Below are 20,294 nucleotides of genomic sequence, written 5' to 3'. Positions count from 1 at the left end.
CTGCTTCCCATTTTTCCAGTTGTAAATACTGTTCTCCGCATTTCCACATATTTTTTTGTTGTTGTTTAAGTTCTCGTGAAAATTCTTCAACATTTTAGCTTAAATGTCTCCTAATATGCACATTTTTTCATGCAATTTGCCCAATATAAATATTGTTTTTCAAATGACTTTTGCCATACACACACACACACACACACACTTTTATCTTCTTTATTGAAATCCATATATATCATACACGATCTTAAATACACGTACAAAGAAAAGGTAATAGTGATAATAATATTAACTTTTGCCTAATATAATGCCTTTTTGCTCATTATTGTCACTAATGTATATACTTATATGCACACTTCACCCTAATATAGACATTTTTGTCCACATTACTTGGCTGGATCTGTAGTTCATGCAATCCTACATGTTAAGGATTACTCATATGAATAATTATAAAGGATTCAAGAGGGTCTGTGGTCCCAGGAGAAAATATTGGGTCCGGCAGGTAGGGATTAGTGGAAGGGGCTGGGGGCCGAGTTAGATGGTGACGATGAGTAAAATGAGAGTAATATAAAAATGGGCTAACCAGAAAAAAATGACAAATGAAGATGCTGGATAAGACAAAAGCACACCAAAAAAATCCTTTAAATAAATAGAGCAGTACACAAGCAACAAAAAAAGGAGGACAGCAAAGCTAAACTATCAAAAGATAACTATGAGTTGTCCTTTTAAGTTGAGTGAAACAATTGGTCTTTTGTGGAGGTGAAAACAAATTGCAGGAAGGTGTTGTTGTTTTTTAATAAAAGCACAAGGTGAGCTGAAGAAAAACCTTCATTTGGCAAGAACACTGACGCTGCAAGACCCTGGGGCACAATACCTCCTAAGGAGACAGCGCTCAATGATTGTCCTAAGTAGAACTTATTTTAGGTGCAAAAGTAGTTCTCAGAACAATATTTTTAGGTCAGTTATATGAATTCTGCAAAACACTCCCCCCCCCTCCCAAGTTTAGGTCAAGTTAAAAGGTTGTTTGCAAGCAGAGCGAAGAAATGAGCCAACTCTGAACTAGGAAATTCAAATAGCAAGAGATGCAAAAGTTCCTGCAAATTCAATCCCCAGTCTTAACTTTTCACCTTGATTTCAATAGGACCTAAGTGTAAATTTCGTCTTGATACAGCCCAGTGTTGTTCTTTCCTCCCTCTCCTTTGCAGAAGAGTATTATAGAAACTGACTAGGAAGCTGATCAGCAACAGTCTGAGAACAGGTTTAAAAAAGAAAGAAAAAGAAAGAAGCACAATTTCAAAATCACACAATTAAAACTAATGGAACTCGCCACCAGCAGGCACGGTGATGACCACTGCTTGAGGCGGCTTTTAAAAGCACGATGAAACAAATTCATAGAGAAGGAGGAAGAGAAGTCTATCAATGGCGAGTAGCCATGTTGGCCCTTAGATGGAAGCATCAGACACTGTAGGCAAGCAAAAGTGAAGGATAGGTTGACTACTTGCTCTGTTTGTGAGCTTTGAAACGACCCTAGTGAACAGCTAAGGGAGACACAATGTGGCGTTGTTTCAATATTTGGTCTGACCCAGCAGAATTCTTTATGCCCAGGGTGAAGGATTGGCTCAGGGAGACAAAATGACATAAACCAGAATTTACAAAACCAGACAACATGCTCTACAAACCCAAAAAGAGCTCTAGAACGCTCTCCCCGCCCCCCATGGGGTCCTTATTAAGAGGAATTCTCAGAATAATTTGTGACATGATCTGGGGATGGAGGAAGGGGAGAATGGGCTACCCCCTCTTCCCACACTTTTATTTGGTGGGTGGGTGTACACAGGGGGCCTTGAAGGTGCCTAAAGCATCTCTTTGGAAGCCAGCCAAAGAATACAAAATGGTCACATGAATTTGGAAAGATTCAGAAATAGGAGACAATGAGTGATTTTCAACAAAGTTTTACTCAGAGTAAACCATTAAATTAAGGGGTCAACTTAGTTATGCTCATCAGTTACAATGAGTAAGTCATCATGATTACTATTAGCATCACTGATGTTATTATTTTAATTCATTTAAAACTTAGTTGAATACTACCCAAGATTCTTGCTAGTTCTTGTACAGGGATTTTCCTTGTCTATATTGACTGTGCATCTATATTTCTTGCTAGTTGTTTGGATAACTTGATTTAAAAGTAGGGTTACAAATTTTAGTACTAAGTAAGTTAATAAATACAATATTCTGATGTGACATTTCCCCAAACGTTAGACTGCATTTAAAACCATTAGGGTCTTCTCCCAGAGAAAACTGGTTTACAATCAAAAGACTACAGAGCCAAGAGCGGGATGGGTGCCTTGAATGAGGGCCCAACATCTGAGGACGTTTTCCTGTATATCCCATTCCCATTTCAGTGGTTTGTGCTGGAAAGCCTCCTCGGGGATTTTCGTTAGCAAGTAATGTGGTCAGTTGCTCAGCTGGTCCAAGTTTTTTGTGTCCTCAGCAACTAAACCCCCCTGATGGCTTCAAAGGCTGAGTCAGTCTTACCAGCCTTTAAAGCTCTTCTCCAGTCTACCTCCACTCCACCTTAGCTGAATATTAAGCCCAGATATAATATTAAAAAACAGACACTCGTAGGGTCTGTCTAACAGTTTAGATGCAATCAAACCATGGTGGGAAATTTGTAGATGCAAAAACCATGAACTCAACGAAACAGAAAACTGCAATCACATCACGTTCATAGGTTCAGATCCATATTAAGCTGCAGAGATGAGTTATGATGACTTATTTCATCGACACTTAAGTTCAACTGACTTACTCTCTTGATACAACCTATAGACTTCAGCTGACTATCATTTTTCTTGGCACTTGAGAAGAATGGGAAGACAGCATCCTTGATGGAACACACACATCCACAAAGCCCAGGCACCAAAAATAAATTGGGAAAGCACAATCCAGAAAGAGGTGGAAAGTTTACCATCCCCTCCTGCCACGGATTCCCCTTAAGCATCATCCAGACATAAGGGGGGGGGGATTTTTCCCTCTACCACCCGGTTTGCAAAGAGCGAACATCCAACTGAAGATGTGCCAATGGGATTATTAAAAGAGGCTGTAAGTTTAAGCTCCCTTGAGTGACAAACAACGGCGTTTCCTGCCTCGAAGGAAAGGATGAAAGATTTGTACTTACCACGCAAGAAGGTTGAAGAATAGGTTGTAAAGGAATCAAATATGCTGTTGGAAGCCATGACCCAAATCTACGACCCAGATTGTCTTTGAGCCTTACACTCCTTAGGAAACAAACAAAAAAGAAAACCATAAAAAGTTTAAACTGAAATGCAAAAAGAAAAGTGAAAAGGGGGGAAGAGGGGAAAAAATCAAAAGAAGTTTTGTGCCTGTTTATAACCAAGAATCCGATTCCACTGCAGCACCACAGGAATGTTCAGCCACAAGTTTCTCAATAGAAGCATATGCGCGCCGGATCGTCATTAGGATGAAAGGGGAGGGGAAGGCAAACTAAGCTTTCAAAGAGATAGACACACATACCCCCCAAAAAGGAAAAAAAAACAATATAATGTCTTGGAAGTATGGAAAGCAAAATGTATGAATGAAACACTGAATGAATGAATGAATGAACGGAACTCACCTTATGCAGATCCAAAACACACGGCTGGTGTGGAAAAACACGAGGAGGAGGTAAACCTCCCTGTCGAGGTTCGGGTACTCCTTCTAAATTGTTGATTGCAGTCTGCTTGTGGTTCTGTGGTTGCCTGTGAGGCCTGAAAGAGTGTTATAAAGTCAACCCTACTTTCTGAGATGCAGATGACTCTAAATCATTATTTGTTAACTGGAAGAGCAGAGTCACCTGATCTGTGATGTCACCACCAGGCCCTGCAATATCTTTGTGGGTTCTTCTTGGTTTTTCTCTCCCCTTCAAAAAAAATTTAAAATTACTGGTTTAGAACATTTTTGGTTCACAGGAGGCCTTGTTGACTCATTCACAGCTTATAACAAATGGCACTGAGAAGAAGCAGAATTTCAGCTGCTATGGGATTGGGCTTCCTTTTTCATGAATTGATGCTGTTGCCCTCGGAAAGGGAGTCAGGAAGAGCACTGCAGGTTTCCGATTGAAGTCGCCGCCCATTTAATATTCAGTGGTTTTCGCTTTCCTAACTGCTTTTTTCTCTCCCACATTTACCACTTGTCTGTATCTTGTTTTATTTTTCTCCCCCTTTTGGCTTTCTAAGACCTTCAGCTCTACGAGTGACTATTCTTGCTGCCAAGACTAGTTCCATATGTGTTGATGGGTGGTTCCTCTTCAGAGGGATTTTCTGTGAATTAGTATTAAGTAAAAAATATGGAGCACATGCAGCAGAATAAACATCGCAGGCTGAAGAGCAGGAACGGTGGCCTTTTAAAAGTGCAAAGCACAGAATTTACAGGCGCTGCAGTAACTTGCAGAGCACATGATCTGAGTGCAGAAGGTCCCTGGTTCAAATCTTTGGCATCTCTGGTGAAAAGGGATAGTAGGAAGCTGGTGGTGGGAGAAAAACATTCTGCGGAATGCCCTGGTGAGCTGCTGTCACTCAGAAGAAAGGACACTGATCTAGATGGCTTGAATCAGGCTAAAGCAGCTTTGCATGTTTACACAAATAAGCAAATAAATAAAGAGCAAAATCACTTACATAACAGAGACAAAATCTTGATCAAGAAAGGTCTTGATAACACTTTACTGAGGAAATGGAGCAAAACAGTGTATAAACTGAGGAGAAATAAATACAGTAGTACCTCTGGTTACATACGCTTCAGGTTACTTATGCTTCAGGTTACAGACTCTGCTAACCCAGAAATAGTGCTTCAGGTTAAGAACTTTGCTTCAGGATGAGAACAGAAATCGTGCTCCGGCGGCACGGCAGCAGCAGGAGGCCCCATTAGCTAAAGTGGTGCTTCAGGTTAAGAACAGTTTCAGGTTAAGAACGGACCTCCAGAACGAATTAAGTACTTAACCCGAGGTACCACCGTACAGAGGTTTCATAGTTCAGGCCTTATACATAACAGGGAGGCACACAATCATATACACAGAGAAAAACTCCCTCAGAACTACACAGCCAATAGATAGCTCAGTGAGCATTATGCCACTCTGCATGGTTACTAAGCAACACCCCCACCTGTCCCCCATCCTGACTTTAAGATTAACAAAATTAAGCCTTAAGTTACAAAATGAATTATCCTTCCTGATGTACATTTGCAATCGTTCATTCGGAGGTATGGGGAAGGAACACAGGAAGCCACATTACAATTAGTCGGACCACTGGACTATCTAGCTCAGTATTATCTACACTAGCTGGCAGTGGTTCTCGGGGGTTTTCAGGCAGGGGTTCTTTCCAGCTGTACCTAGAGATACCAAGGAACGAACCTAGGACCTCCTTCATAAAAAGCCGATGCTGTACCACTGAGCTAAGGCCCTTTCCCATATGCAATTGTTATAGATGCACATACTGGGAATACGTTGTAGGCTCCACTTTCCTGTTAGCCCTGGGCCCCTCCGACTCTTAACCCAGGACTAGTTCCCTGCTGCCTATTACTCAGAGTCAGTCCAAAGCTAGTGACTTCCCATGGATAAAACAAACTGCATCTGGGGCTGCATCTACTTGGTTTGTATGCTGAAGTGGGAGGGGTCACCCTGGAAGGCTGGAAAACAGAATATCTGCCTGTCAAGTTGAAAACTATCACCCCAGGGAGAAAGGTTCTAGCTGAGCCCTTTGCCTACTATGGTTGCTGGATCAGGTCAAATGCTTATCTACTCCAGGTCTCTGCCCTCACAGTGACCAACCAGATGCCCACAAGAAGCCCAAAAGAACCTGAGCACAACGGCACTCCCACCACCGACATAATTCCAAGCAACTGATATTCAGAAACATCGTGCCTCTGATTGTGAAGGGAGAATATAGACATCATGACTAGCAGCCATTGATAGCCTTATCCCCTGTGTATTTGTTTAATCTTTTCAAGTCATACAAGTTGATGGCAATCGCCACCTCTTGTGGGAGCAAATTCCAGATTTTTACTAAATACATTGTGTAAAGGTGTACAGTGGTACCTTGGGTTAAGTACTTAATTCATTCTGGAGGTCCGTTCTTAACCTGAAGCACCACTTTTGCTAATGGGGCCTCCTGCTGCTGCCACGCCACCAGAGCACGATTTCTGTTCTCATCCTGAAGCAAAGTTCTTAACCTCAATCACTATTTCTGGGTTAGCGGAGTCTGTAGCCTGAAGCGTATGTAACCTGAAGCGTATGTAACCCGAGGCACCACTGTACTTTCTTTTGTCTGTCCACAGTCTTTCAAAATTCAGTTTTTGTGGATGTCCCCAAGTTACATGGATGACACCCTGTATCAACTTGCAGAACCCTATCAGCCCCTCCCTTGCATTTCCCATAAAGTAAAAAGCCCCACATGTTGTTACCGTCTTCCTCTCCTTGCTTGTTCTCCAGTTGCAGGTAATCATTTCTTGCCAAGCATAGGGAGGAAGCATTCAAAAAAAAATTTTACCCAACAACAGTCTGAAGTGGTAACACTGTCTTCTTCTACCTTAGCATCCAGTCATCTCATTCTATCCCATGAATTTTTGCAAAACAATTTCTTCTTAAATAATGCAATTTTGTAGGTTACCTTCCCTAATATATATATGTGCATTGTTATGCACACTTTACTATAGAGTGTGTGTGTGTGTGTGTGTGTGTGTGTGTGTGTTTACATATTACTTGGCTGCAGAACTGCACTTCAAAATTTGGAGAAGTGCAAATTTCCAAGGATGGCTCCATTTTGGTTTCTGTGTTGTTTCGGGAAGTGCAAATTAGGGATGTCTTTAAATGAGAACTCAATCAAATGTCTCCCCCATGCCTAAATTAGGCACTGGCCTGCCACTGGCATGAAAGCAGACAGACAGACATCTGCTCATATGCCCATACCAATTTGCATGTCTCTCCAGCTTGTGTCCCAGACAAGTTCTGAAGAACTACAGCAGCAAAATAAGCAGAGAAGCAAAGGCCAACAAATAAAGCTATGGAAAGTCCATTTTTAGTCATTTGGGGGAGGGGTTTCTGTCCAAACTGGATAGGAAGTCACAGCACATTTTAACAAAATTATAAAACCATCAGACAAATTTGTTAACATTAACAAATCTATTCAAATAAAATAGAACTTCAAAGATGAATAAATACTATAGTCCTTTTTTCAAATCTCTTGGCTTTGGCTGTGGCTAAGTCATGAACGTTGCTATTTCTACAAGGGAATCAAGGTGCTGCTAACAGATGCGTTTCATTTCCCCACCCATCCTCCTAAACAACTCTGTAAAAAGATAAGGCTAAGTTAAAGACTTGTGAACTTTGTTGCTGAGTTAGGAAGCTGAGGGCATAAGAATATAGACTAATTCTGACCCTAGAGTTAAGTCAATTCTCCAAGGATCCTGGCCTGAAATAACCCCAGGGCTGACTCTACATCATTTCCTTAAAGCAAGAACTTACACAAACTACAGGTGGAAAGCACTGTTTTAAAAGAAGCATCTCTTTGTCTCTCACAAGGAAGGAGTGCCTCTCCCATGCCTGCTATGATATTATCAATGCTTCACCTAAAAAGCAAAAATGCTTCTTGCTTCAAAACCATTCATTTTTATTCTCATGCTTGTGTGTGCCTTTCAATATATAAAAAATAATTGGGGAAGTCTACAATAAAGCTTACAATAATAAAAATGCAATAAAACACCATAAAGCATATGGTCTGTAAATATATGGAAATCAGTGACTAAATGCAATCCTATACAAGTTGTGTCAAAAATTCATGTTGAGCTCAGTGGGATTTACTCCCAGGTCAAGGTGTATTAAGGCTGCAGCCTCCTCATGAAAATAAACCAAAGAAGTCCTGTATTTTATTGCCTGGGAGGAAGCTTCATAGAACTCATTGGGACTTAGACCTCTGACTCCAGAGGTCTGCTGGCTGCATTGCTATTTCATTAATTTGGTGACAGGCCATAGTCTTCTCTAGCAGTGGAAAACTTGGGGGCCAAATGCAGCCCCCCAGACCTCTCTGTCTGGTCATTGGGTCTCACCCCAGGCCACATATCCCACTGGACCCACTTCAAAGCCAAGTGGTTTTGGCAAGGCTGGAATATGGCCTTGAACTCTGAAAATGCCTAGTCCTTGTCTGGGTGGAGGATAGAAGCTTGCTCTATGTAAGTAACATTTACATTTGCATGGACAAGCGGAGTCCCCCCAACCCTAGGCGACTCCCCGAGCGAAATAATGACTCAAGACAACGTGCTATGGGATTAAAATTGGCCACAACTTTATAAAGTTTCAGATGTAGGGAGACCTTGGCTCAGGCATTGGGCGTTTATCCTTCCCAGTGCCCAGCCAGGGATCTGTGGGACATCAGGGTTATCCAGAATGTGTGGGGATTGGGCTGGCTCTGGAGAACATATGTTCAAGCAGAGAGCCCACCCCCCATTTCGCAGCCATCGCAGGGGAGAGCAATGACAACCTCTCAGCGTATGGCCAATGCCTCCCCCAATGCTTCAGCCCCCCCCCCATTTAGGGAAGATAGACTAAAGAATTCCGCCCAAGGCCTGAAACTGCTAAAGTTGTGATGTTTTGCTACGGGGAAGGCAAAACCTGCCAATGCAGGAAAAATCCTTTCCAGCCCTTCAACAGCAACCATGACTTAGCAGCGCCCGCGTACCTGTGGAGAAGAGGTTAACCTGCAAAAGAAGGCTTAACTGAGGGAGGGCAGGGTGGGGGAAGCTCTGGAGCCAACTGACGATTCCCAGGTAAGATGCACCCTCTGTTGTGTGAGGAGGGCGGTCCCTCCCCCTACCTGGCCAATCCCCTGGCAACGCCTCCCCAGGCGGGATTGGGCAATTGGCTGAGGTAGGCAGAGACCTGCAGGTATCCAGCCTGAGGAGTGCGAACCCAGCCCATACTGCCAGGAGCCACATGGGATCGGGGGGGGGCCTTCGTGTGACCACACAAAAGGCACCCCCCATTTGATGTGGGGAGTGGTCATTCTTTCTCTATCCATCACTGGCACGTGGCCTTTAGAAAGTTGTTCAGAAGGGAATGCAAGCCTTGGGCTGAAAAACGTTCCATGCCCCAGGTCTTATGCCTTGGTTTTGAGGGCTGAATAGAGCAAAGAGTTGCCACCACTTTTTTCTGTAATTATTTTCAGGGAAATTATCCTCCGTTTCTACAGAACAGGGCTCAGCTGTTTAAAAGGAACTGAAATAAAGTAGGGATTGGCAGAGGGAGAGGTTTACACTGATGATTTTATAGCAACAAAAAAGAGACGGGGGGGAGGAGGAAGGGAAACAGCAAAAGAGCCTTTAGACTATCTGGCCATCCCTCGACCATCTGCCTCAGAGATGCACAGAGAAGGGTCTATGAGACTTCACAACGTTTCCTTGTCTCCTGTTCAAACCGCAGCGCGAACACTCTCAGGTCCCTACTTTTCCACATTGTATCTTCCTGGCTGGCCATGTAACACCGGAAAAAATGCCGAGCTGCAAGTCATGTTCACGACTCCTTTGATAGGCCTTAACAGACAGCCAAGGGAAGCGACGATGACGGGGCAGAAAATTCCTCAAACTTTGCACAGCGCTGTGAAGCAGAGGTCATGTCTCTCCTCACCTTACATGTCCAGAATGCATAAAACCTCAAAAATGTGTGGGGAGGGGAATATGGGGGGAGGGAACAGCAGCAGAGTTTCATTTTTAAAGGGTCCTTCACTCAGCAATATTTATTGGAATTCAAAATTTAAAACACACATGTGCAATGTTTATGTATTTGATTCTCTGTTCATTTAAATTGATTTATAGTGGACGCTCTGGTTGTGAACGTGATCCGTGCGGGATGCACGTTCACAACCCACAGCGTTTGCAACCCACGTCTGCGCACGTGCAGGTTGTGATTCAGCGCTTCTGCACATGCACAACCGCCGAAACCCGGAAGTAACCTGTTCCAGTACTTCCAGTATTATTTTAAAAAAGATATTTATTGAGTTTTTCCACCTTTATACATTAAAAAATAAAAAATAAACAAAAAACAAAAAAGTTAAAAACACATAAAGTTTACAATCCTTATTTTCAATAACATATTTCCCTGACTTCCCCACACCTCCCCTTCTTATATTCCAATTCAAATTGTTAATTCAACAAGTTCTTTTTTTTAAAGATATTTATTGAGTTTTTCCACCTTTATACATTAAAAAATCAAAAAGAAAAAACAAAAAAGTTAAAAACACATAGTTTACAATCCTTATTTTCAATAACATATTTCCCTGACTTCCCCACACCTCCCCTTCTTATATTCCAATTCAAATTGTTAATTCAACAAGTTCTTGTCCCCAATTTTTGACCTTTTTATATTTAATTCATTTTTTAAAAAACAAACCAATTTTTAACTTATAAACATCAGTATTTAAACATCAGTGCTCATTCTTAAAACTTTTTTCTAAAGTCGACCCAAATTCCCTTCCACGAATTCCCCAATTTTCATACGAATAGCAAAACAGAGTAAAAGCAAAAACAGATTATAATTCTGCACCCTTTGGATTCCCAAACCCCACCCCCCCTTTCCCGGTTTCAATCCCCAACAAATGTCCATCAGTCTTAGTCTACTATCAGCCTGGAGACCTCACGTCCGAGGCTCTTAATTCTCTCTCAATTCCTCTCTGCCAGTTTTTTTGGTAGTCCTTAATATTAAACACCAGATCTCGGAGAAGCTCTGTCCCGATAGGGTCCATATTTCTTCCAGCCAGACCTCCATACTTAAAAGTGGAGCCTGAATCTTGTTTCTTACTCCTTTTAAGTCCAAATGTCCCAAAAGCTCCAACTTTCACCTTAATCAAATTTGTAATCCATAGGTCTTCAGATCTCCACATAAGGAGATCTCTCCATTCTTCAATCTTCAATTCAAAACAGATTTTCATCATCCAGTACTTATTTTCCTTTGTAGCCATCATGTCAGGCCTCTGGCTCTCCTTTGTCATCTGCAACATTACATCTCCTCCTTCCTTTTCCTCAGAAACAACATATATCTCTTTCTCCACACTCTCAAATCTTTCAAGTTTCTCTTCTTGTCCAGCTGCATGGACTTCATGAGTCAAGTCCTTATCAAATTCAATGGATTTGTTTAGTGTTAAGTCCAGAGTTGCAACATTTGTAGCCAAAACATCAATTTGGCCTTGTAACTTTCCCAAGAGAAGAATCACTCTGTCCAATTTAGCTTGAATTTTTCCTCCTTCAGCCATTCTTGTAATGTCCCAAAATCCCCTCTAGAGGGATTTTGGTTACTTTATCTTCCTTCCAGTTCAAATCCAAAAATCAAGTTAGTTTGTATCAGTTCTTCCTTGTTTTCAACAAAATATAACCAAATTGTAGCAAATATATCCAGCAGAGATAGCAGAAACAAGGTTCTCTTTTTCCTTCTTGACAGCTAATTTGACAGCTGTCAAACTCTTCTATATCTCCTCAACAGGCTCTCTTGCGGATCACTCCCGGGTCCGGGGGGGGGGGTGGCACTTCAGCTCTCAAAATTAGCTCTTATCCTCCAGTGAAATTACTTATACTGCCAAATCGTAAAATTAATGTCTTTTACCCAATAAAGAAGAAGAAATTCTCTCGACCTTAGTTAGCTAGTCCTTGCTTTAGATTATTTATAAGACGGGGAGACAGACTTCCTGTTTGCGCCTTCCCCGATCGTGCCTAATTCAAAAAAAAAATTTTCTTTACAAATCCAATTTCCGTATTACTCACGGGTTGTTGCTTTTAGAGTCCAATTGTTCACAAGAAGAAGTCAGCGCTCTCCGACCATGGCATGCGGCTTCACTCCGCAGGAGAAGCAGTCGACTCTCAGCACCGCGCCACTCACCCCGTCCCCCGTTCCGAAGCCTTTAAAAAGGCTCCTTCGCGGGTCGGGGGGGCACAAATGGTGCCCGCCGAGTCACCAGGTTCACAGGCTTCAGCGCCTGTGATTTCTGAGGGTCCCCGCGTCGCTGCAACGGCAAGACCCGAATCCTGCGGAGCCGATTCCCTCCGGAGCTCGGAGGGAATCCGCCATTAGCCGATGGCGCTAACCCAGAAGTCGCACCTTGTGTGATTTAAAACCTTTTCCCGTAGCCACTGTGGATGGAGTCACCAGTATTGTATCTACGTTTATTTAAATGTGAATCCGTTTTTTTTCCAGCCCACAAAGCATCCTCCCGATCTGATTTCAGATAAAATTTCAGATCCTCAAACAGATAACTCCCTCCCAATTCTTTTACTAGGTAGTTGACAGAAAAGTGAGGGGAGAAGAAACACACCCTCAGATTGTTGTTTAAATCATTCTGTCGGCTTAATCCTACATACAGAAGGTGAATGCCCTCTGGAATCAGTTACCAACTGAAATTAGGTAAGCATCTAGTATCTTGATATTAATTGAATATATTTTTGTTTAAGATGGCTTTCCCTGAAGTCTAACCCAGTCCTTCTATTGAGTATCAATAAGGAGGGGGGAGAAATTCCATTCAGTTCACATTTAAAGGTGAACCCGCCTAATCTGCACTTCCCCAAACAATATGCAAGCCAAAACACAGCCATCCTTTGAGATGCACACCTCTCCAAATCTTGCAGTGCGGTTCTCCAGCCTGTAATGTGTGCAAAAATGAGTCATTTAAAGTGCGTGTCAAGATGCATATATTAATGAATATAAAGTGCAAAAACGCATTTTGTTGAAGTCAACCTAATATTACATAGAGTAGACCCATTGGAATGAATAGCAATGACTAACTTGGGTCTGTTAACTTCAGTGGGACTACTAGGAGTAAAAGTTAGTTGAATGCAATACATTATATTAGGGAAAATAGAACTGCAGGCATGTATTTTAGACAACATTGCATACAAAAATGCCCTGATTGCACCACTAATTTCAGCCCTGAATGCACCACTAATTTCTAGCACTAATTCAGAACCCTTTGCTTGCAAGCAGTGGTGGGAAACCTGAAGCCCTCCTGAGGTTGCCAAACAACAGCTCACATCATCCCTAACCATTTGCCATGCTGGCTAGGGTTGATGGGAGATGGAGGCTACAACACCTGCTTCTTCATCTCAAACATGTGGAGAAGAGACAGGTGAGGCAAAAGGTTACATATTCCCAGGTATTCATCTATGCCCTCCTAGGAAGGCCTGCCACTTAGAGCCTGTCTGGTGTATGTCCCCAAGTCCCCTGTCCATGTGGTACAGCACTGGTGTAATTGTAGTGACTAGGAGTGTGTAATGGCTAAGAGTGTTCAATTCTTTCCTCAGCCACAAACAAACCAAATGGTCTTGGGCAAGTGTTCTTTCGCCCCTTCATCTGCAGAATGAGGATAATGATACTCTCATGTGCCTTATGAGACAGTTGTTTAGAGTACAGTAAATGCTAAAAGCATTTAGTATGATAGGTACTACTGAATTGCTTTTTAAAATTGTTTCCTGATCTGCGCTGTTTAGAACTGCTAAACTTTGACAGGCACAAACCTTACCGGGATTTTTTTGGGTCCTGTTCCATCTGAAAGGTATTTAAGGGGTTGAAGACTTTGCTTCCATGCAATTGTGTGGGTTTTTTCCTCCCCTTTCTTGGCAATGAAATCCCCTCCTCTTTGGTTAAATCACTGCATTTTTTTCCATGGGTGTGTCTTAACAAAAACTAAACACTCCAGTTTTGCTCATGGAGTCAACCCTAAGGGCTTATTATGTGGTGTAGAAATTGGTGGGTATCCCATATGTTATCCATATACTGTACCAGGGAACTTAACATGGCATTTAACAGCTAGTCCCAAATTTCACTCTCTAAATTCCATACACATCTCTAGATGTATAACAGATCTGCTCACATATTTATAGCCCATACCTATGTAAGGTTACTCAGAAGTAAATCCCTACTGAGGTCAAACTGTTTACGTCAAAATTTCAAATATAGCCAGGATAAGACCAGATGGGACCAGCAAAAGCATTTAAAGCAGGAATGGGAGGCAATGGCTTGGGGATATTTGCAGATTTAGGCTGCAAATCTCTTAACGCCTATGTACATACATGGGACTGACTCATTGAATTCCATGGGGCTTACGCGTGAGCCTCTTAGGCTTGCCGATTGAAAGGTCGACAGTTTGAATCCCCGTGATGGGGTGAGCTCCCATTGCTCTGTCCCAGCTCCTGCCAACCTAGCAGTTTGAAAGCACACCAGTGCAAGTAGATAAATAGGTACAGCTGTGGTGGGAAGGTAAATGACGTTTCTGTGCACTCTGGTTTCCATCACGGTGTTCCGTTGCGCCAGAAGCAGTTTAGTCATGCTGGCCACATGATCCAGAAAGCTATCTGTGGACAAAAACTGGCTCCCTTGGCCTGAAAGCAAGATGAGCGCCTTACCCCAGTCGCCATTGACTGGACTCGTCCAGGGGTACTTTATCTTTACCTAGGAATTGCTGTGATCCTTTGTACACTTATTGGGAATAGAGATGGAAAAACAGAGCTTTCTGTTTCTCATTTCACCAACCTTAAATTCAGTTCGCAACATTTCTGCAGCAGTTTGAGATTTATTGATTTATTTAAATCCTCATGAAAATTCTTTAGCATTTTAGTGTAATCGTCTCCTAACAAACACATTTTTGTATGCAGGTTTGATTAATGTACATATTTTTGGAACTCGATTTCCCCTAATATAACACATTTTTGTATGTTATTCCCTTTTCTTTCTTTTTGGTGTGTTATTTTCTCTGGTTATGGAACAACTGATTGGTTCAAAATTGGGAAAGGAGTACGACAAGGCTGTATATTGTCTCCCTGCTTATTTAACTTATATGCAGAATTCATCATGCGAAAGGCTGGGCTGGATGAATCCCTAGCCGGAATTAAGATTGCCGGAAGAAATATCAACAACCTCAGATATGCAGATGAAACAACCTTGATGGCAGAAAGTGAGGAGGAATTAAAGAACCTTTTATTGAGGGTGAAAGAGGAGAGCGCAAAATATGGTCTGAAGCTCAACATCAAAAAAACGAAGATCATGGCCACTGGTCCCATCACCTCCTGGCAAATAGAAGGGGAAGAAATGGAGGCAGTGAGAGATTTTACTTTCTTGGGCTCCATGATCACTGCAGATGGAGACAGCTTCTTGGAAGAAAAGCAATGACAAACCTAGACAGCATCTTAAAAAGCAGAGGCATCACCTTGCCAACAAAGGTCCGTATAGTTAAAGCTATGGTTTTCCCAGTCGTGATGTATGGAAGTGAGAGCTGGACCATAAAGAAGGCTGATCGCCGAAGAATTGATACTTTTGAATTATGGTGCTGGAGGAGACTCTTGAGAGTCCCATGGACTGCAAGAAGATCAAACCTATCCATCCTTAAGGAAATCAGCCCTGAGTGCTCACTGGAAGAACAGATCCTGAAAATGAGGCTCCAGTACTTTGGCCACCTCATAAGAGAAGAGAAGACTCCCTGGAAAAGACCCTGATGTTGGGAAAGATGGAGGGCACAAGGAGAAGGGGACGACAGAGGACAAGATGGTTGGACAGTGTTCTCGAAGCTACCAGCATGAGTTTGACCAAACTGCGGGAGGCAGTGGAAGACAGAAGCGCCTGGTGTGCTCTCGTCTATGGGGTCACAAAGAGTCGGACACGACTAAATGACTAAACAACAACAAATTTTCTCTAAAATCATGTTTATGCATACTTTCCCCTAATATATGCATTTCAGTAAACAGAGCAGCTTCGGAACATTTTGGAAAAGTGCAAATTTCAAAGGACAGTTGTACTTGGATTCACAGATTTTTTCAGAAAGTGTAATGTGTAAATGTGTAAGATTTCAAGTAAGATTTCAAATGTGACAAATTCAAGTAAGCTCTCAGTTAAAGATGAACTTCCCTAATTTTCACTTACATAATTCAATATATGAAATGAAATACACACATCTTCGGAATTCTCACTTTTCTGAATTTTGCAGTGTAGTTCTCTAATCAAGTAATATATGCAAAATGCATACGTAATAGTAATGTGTGCATAAAAATGCATATATTTGTGACACTAACAGACAAACAGGCATTCTACAACATGTATATTAGGTAAAATCAGTTTGCATTCATAAAGACTTCTTTAATGCAAATTGATTTGGTAATGTGAACAAGACTGTAAAAATGAGAAATGGAGAAAGCAAAATTGACAGATTTAATGATCCCTACTTCTAAATAGGCATGCATCATTGCATTGCAGTGCTCATAAAGTCACCAGTTACGAGAAAAAATATTTTGATTACCTAAAAAGGTGCCTCAGAGAACTGGGCAGTAGATTTTAATATTTTTAAAAGTCATTTTCAATATAAATACTTAGAAAATAATCCAAATTGGAAGTGCTATTTTAGGAGATTCATCCCTGCCTTTGAGAGAAAGCCTCCCCAAAGCTTATTTTTTTCTGTGACCCATGCATGCATCAGCTTAAAGCAATGAGGCTCTCCTGCCCCCACTTTCAAAGTCTTTCTTCTTCTTGTCAAAATCAAATTTACACTGAGTTAATAGACTGATGCATCACTTGACTGACTAAACACATAGTTTATCCTAAAATTCCTTTAATCAGGTAACTCACAGCCCTATTGAACCAAACACAAACTTTTTAGAAATCTCTCCAGATTGGCTTTTTAAAATGGAAGGAAAGAAGCAATATTGCTATTTAAAATTCCCAGTTTATATAGACCTTAAAAATATACTTTTACATTTTTTCATACAGTTGGTAAGTTGATCAACAAAGGGTATTTAACAACAAAATACATACAAAGTTGGTAAATGGAGACTTTCTACTGAAAACAAAGAGTAGATTTTTTTTTTATGTTACAAAACAGGCGTGCCAAGGGAGAGACTGGCGCAGATGAGTCTGGGGACAGACAGTTTGCTGTGGTTGCCATCCTAACCAAAACGCCACAGGAAACCACTAAGTCTAAACAAGAGATTGTCATTGTGCCAGGCCTTCTCTGCTTCCCAAAATGGCAGGGAGCCAAACCTTGGAGGGCCTGATGTTCCCTGGGTGTTAGGACCAGCTTCCTGGGGCATTTCCTCTCCAGCCTTGTCCTTTCAACCCTAAAAGCAGGGATAGGGAATATTTTGCAGCCAAAGGGCCACATACCTGTTTGGGAAACCTGAGAGCAAGTGGTGGCTGGAGTCAAGAGCAAAAGCAGGCACAGCAATGAATGTGAACATAACCTTTGTACAGTGAGATAGCTTCTAGACACCCACCCACCCTCTCTGTTCTCCATCCAGGCAAGCATTCCATCCAGACACAAACACTTAAGGAAGCTGCAAAGCAGTGCAATGGGAGGGTGTGTGTGAACTGGTAAGAATCCCTAAGGCCGGGCAGAGAGGCCTAGATGGCCACATTTAAGCCCCAGAACCAACATTCCTCACTCCCACCTAAAAGGTTTGGATTCACAGGGGTGAGCAAACTTTTTCAGCAGGGGGCCGGTCCACTGTCCCTCAGACCTTGTGGGGGAATGGACTATATTTTTTTGGGGGGCGGATATGAACGAATTCCTATGCCCCACAAATAACCCAGAGATGCATTTTAAATACAGTGGTACCTCGGGTTACATACACTTCAGGTTACAGACTCTGCTAACCCAGAAATATTACCTCGGGTTAAGAACTTTGCTTCAGGATGAGAACAGAAATTGTGCAGTGGTGGTGCAGCGACAGTAGGAGGCCCCATTAGCTAAATTGGTGCTTCAGGTTATGAACAGTTTCAGGTTAAGAACAAACCTCCAGAACGAATTAAGTTCTTAATCCGAGGTACCACTGTAAAAGGACACATTCTACTCATGTAAAAACATGCCAGACCGTCCCAGACCATCTGTGGGCCAGATCTGGCCCCCGAGCCTTAGATTACCTACCCATGGTTTGGAAGGAAGACTCACTAATACTGTAGAGTCCTCTTCATTATGGTGGCCACTTATATATTGGCAAAAAGAGGAACTGTTTCACGAAAACAGATGACAAAAGAGGAAAACAGATTTGCAGAATACTTGCATATGATAATTTGTTTATATTCTTTTAGCTTCAGAAACAATTACTGTTGAGTATAAATCTAATACATCTCACCACTGTAGAGAGCTATTTGCGTAGATCTGCCATGGAAGTGATATACATTTGATCTGAATTCCCCCAATCAACAAAGCAAAGAGTGTCTGTCCTCAACGTGGGGTTCTGCAACCCAAATATGTATATTAAGGGAAAGTGCCCACAAAAATGCACATATCAGTAAAAGTAACATTAGGCAAAATTGCTTGCAAACATGCATATATTAGGCAAAAATAGGTTAAATATGTATGAAAATGCATGTGAATTTTTGTGCAGACTTCAAAACAAATCCACAAACTGATTTAAGAATGAGATGAACTGAATTTATGACTGAATTGAATCAAAACTAAGAAGCTGAATATTACTTATTTGTCCATCTCTACAGCAGGGTGGGAAAGAAAGGCTGACCTGGCAAACTTTGTGCCTGCTCACTCTGCTGTCCAGTTGCTAATTGGTGATGGACAATTTCAAAGCCCTTAATGTTCCCTTCATTGTTTTTTTATGTTTAAATTGGTTTGGGGCTAGACAGTCTTTCAAATGGTCCTGACCGAGCAGTATAGTGTTGTTCAGGAAACATTTAAACCTTGTTCTGAATGCCCACTGCCCCTGCTTTTATAGATCACATTAGAAGTTTTGAATCTTTCATACTAGATGGTATTGTGTGTACACACAGCCTTGCCTAACATGCCCTAGTGGATGCTCGTCTCCCCACCCCAGCTAAGGTAGCAACTCACACATTGCCAAAACTTAGGCAATCATCTGAAAAAATTATCTGGATAAATTTGCATATGCCAAATTGATTGGATAGATGCAGATTTAGAAAGTAATTGGTTGGTTTTTTAAAAAAAATACAATACTGTAGTGAGAAAGAGTGATGAGGCGAGTTGCCTGTGCCTGTTCAATCTGCTGTCCAGCTGCTGCTAACTGTGGGTGGGCACCTTCAAGCCCCCCCTACTCTCCCTTCTTAGGTGTCCTTATTCTAGGGCTGGTCAGCCAGATGGGCGGTGTATAAATAAATCATCATCATCATCATCATTATCCTCTTTATTATTATATTTTTCCCCTTGCTGGACCCCCTCCTCTTTGTCACCACTGCCTGTTCATTCCTGCTCTCCCAATCACATCACTGTTTTCCCATCTCCTTGCTTTTGAGGTTCCTTGTGTGTCTATCAGTAGGCAGAGTGAAGCATCCACCTCAGTCGGCTGATTTATGCCTTAATAATTGGACCGGTATGGAGATTCTCGACTGGTGGGGGAGGGAGGCACCATTTGATGCTCTGTCTCAGGCAGCAAAATGACTTGGGCTGGTCATCCTTGTATGCTTGGAAAGGGCATGCTTGGATATGGGCCTTAGCAGGTGCCCAAGACTATTGACCTCTGGTGGTCCCAGAGTGGTTTAAATAAAGAGAACAATTTAAACAAGTACGATTAAAAATAATAAAATAAAAACCACAAGAAACAACAGCAGAGAACCGCAGTCCTCGGAAATCTAAGATAATTCATTCTCTTTCTTGTTTTCTCTTTTTTAAAAAAATCTGCTTGGTAAAGATTACCAAGGATACAATCGTATAAGCACACTTACTTGGAATATAAAAAACCAATAAGGCAGGTTGTGAGAGGCTTGCTGAGGGCAGACTGAGGATGGCAGGAAAGTGCCCCATTCACCCTCATTGACCAACATTCACTGGCTACAGGTTCCCACCCTGACCAATGTTGAAAGGCTATAGATGTTGGAGCCTTTCAGCTTAGAAGATAAAAGACAGGCATGAAAGTATATATTAAAATGCTGGCTGATCTGAAGGAAGCAAAGAGAGAAAAGAAGCTCACACCCCACCCTTTGATACTAGAATTTGGGGGCTAATGCCATGAAATTCGGGTCTGACATAAAGAAAACACTGCTCCGTTTACATGCCACACACTTGACACATGGCTTTCATTACCACAGGGGCTGGAGATGGCTTCTCTAGTTTAGACTGGCGGTTTTAGATAGATCAGAGACATGCAGGGAGGAGAGCTCAGAGAGTGGCTATTCATTCACCACGACAACTAAACAAGAGTGGGTGCCTGGCAACAGGAGAAAAGTTACCTCTATCATGGCCCCCCACTTCCTCTCCCCAGAAGACATTGGTGGGAGCTGTTACCTAGTAGGAAGGGTGGCTCTAAGGAAGACCAAGAAATGCTACTGGAGCAAT

At 42.0% G+C, this 20,294-nt stretch overlaps 1 protein-coding gene across 1 annotated transcript in view; it reads right to left on the bottom strand.

Annotated features, from left to right (window-relative positions):
• The window catches only part of RUNX3 (RUNX family transcription factor 3), a 138,904-nt gene extending 120,679 nt beyond the window's left edge, over positions 1-18,225 (bottom strand). The window contains exons 1-4 of the mRNA XM_053398757.1: positions 18,124-18,225; positions 3,842-3,907; positions 3,623-3,755; positions 3,167-3,266 (exon numbers count right to left, since the gene is read on the bottom strand). Of these exons, the coding sequence (XP_053254732.1) occupies positions 3,167-3,224 (58 nt within the window). The 5' untranslated portion in view covers positions 3,225-3,266; positions 3,623-3,755; positions 3,842-3,907; positions 18,124-18,225. The remainder of the gene's footprint in view (positions 1-3,166; positions 3,267-3,622; positions 3,756-3,841; positions 3,908-18,123) is intronic.
• Between the last annotated feature and the right edge of the window lie 2,069 nt (positions 18,226-20,294).

Source organism: Podarcis raffonei, chromosome 8 (assembly GCF_027172205.1).
Source record: "Podarcis raffonei isolate rPodRaf1 chromosome 8, rPodRaf1.pri, whole genome shotgun sequence".
Taxonomy (NCBI): domain Eukaryota; kingdom Metazoa; phylum Chordata; class Lepidosauria; order Squamata; family Lacertidae; genus Podarcis; species Podarcis raffonei.
Note: the sequence above shows the minus strand (reverse complement) of the source record. Positions and strands in the feature narration are given on the sequence as shown.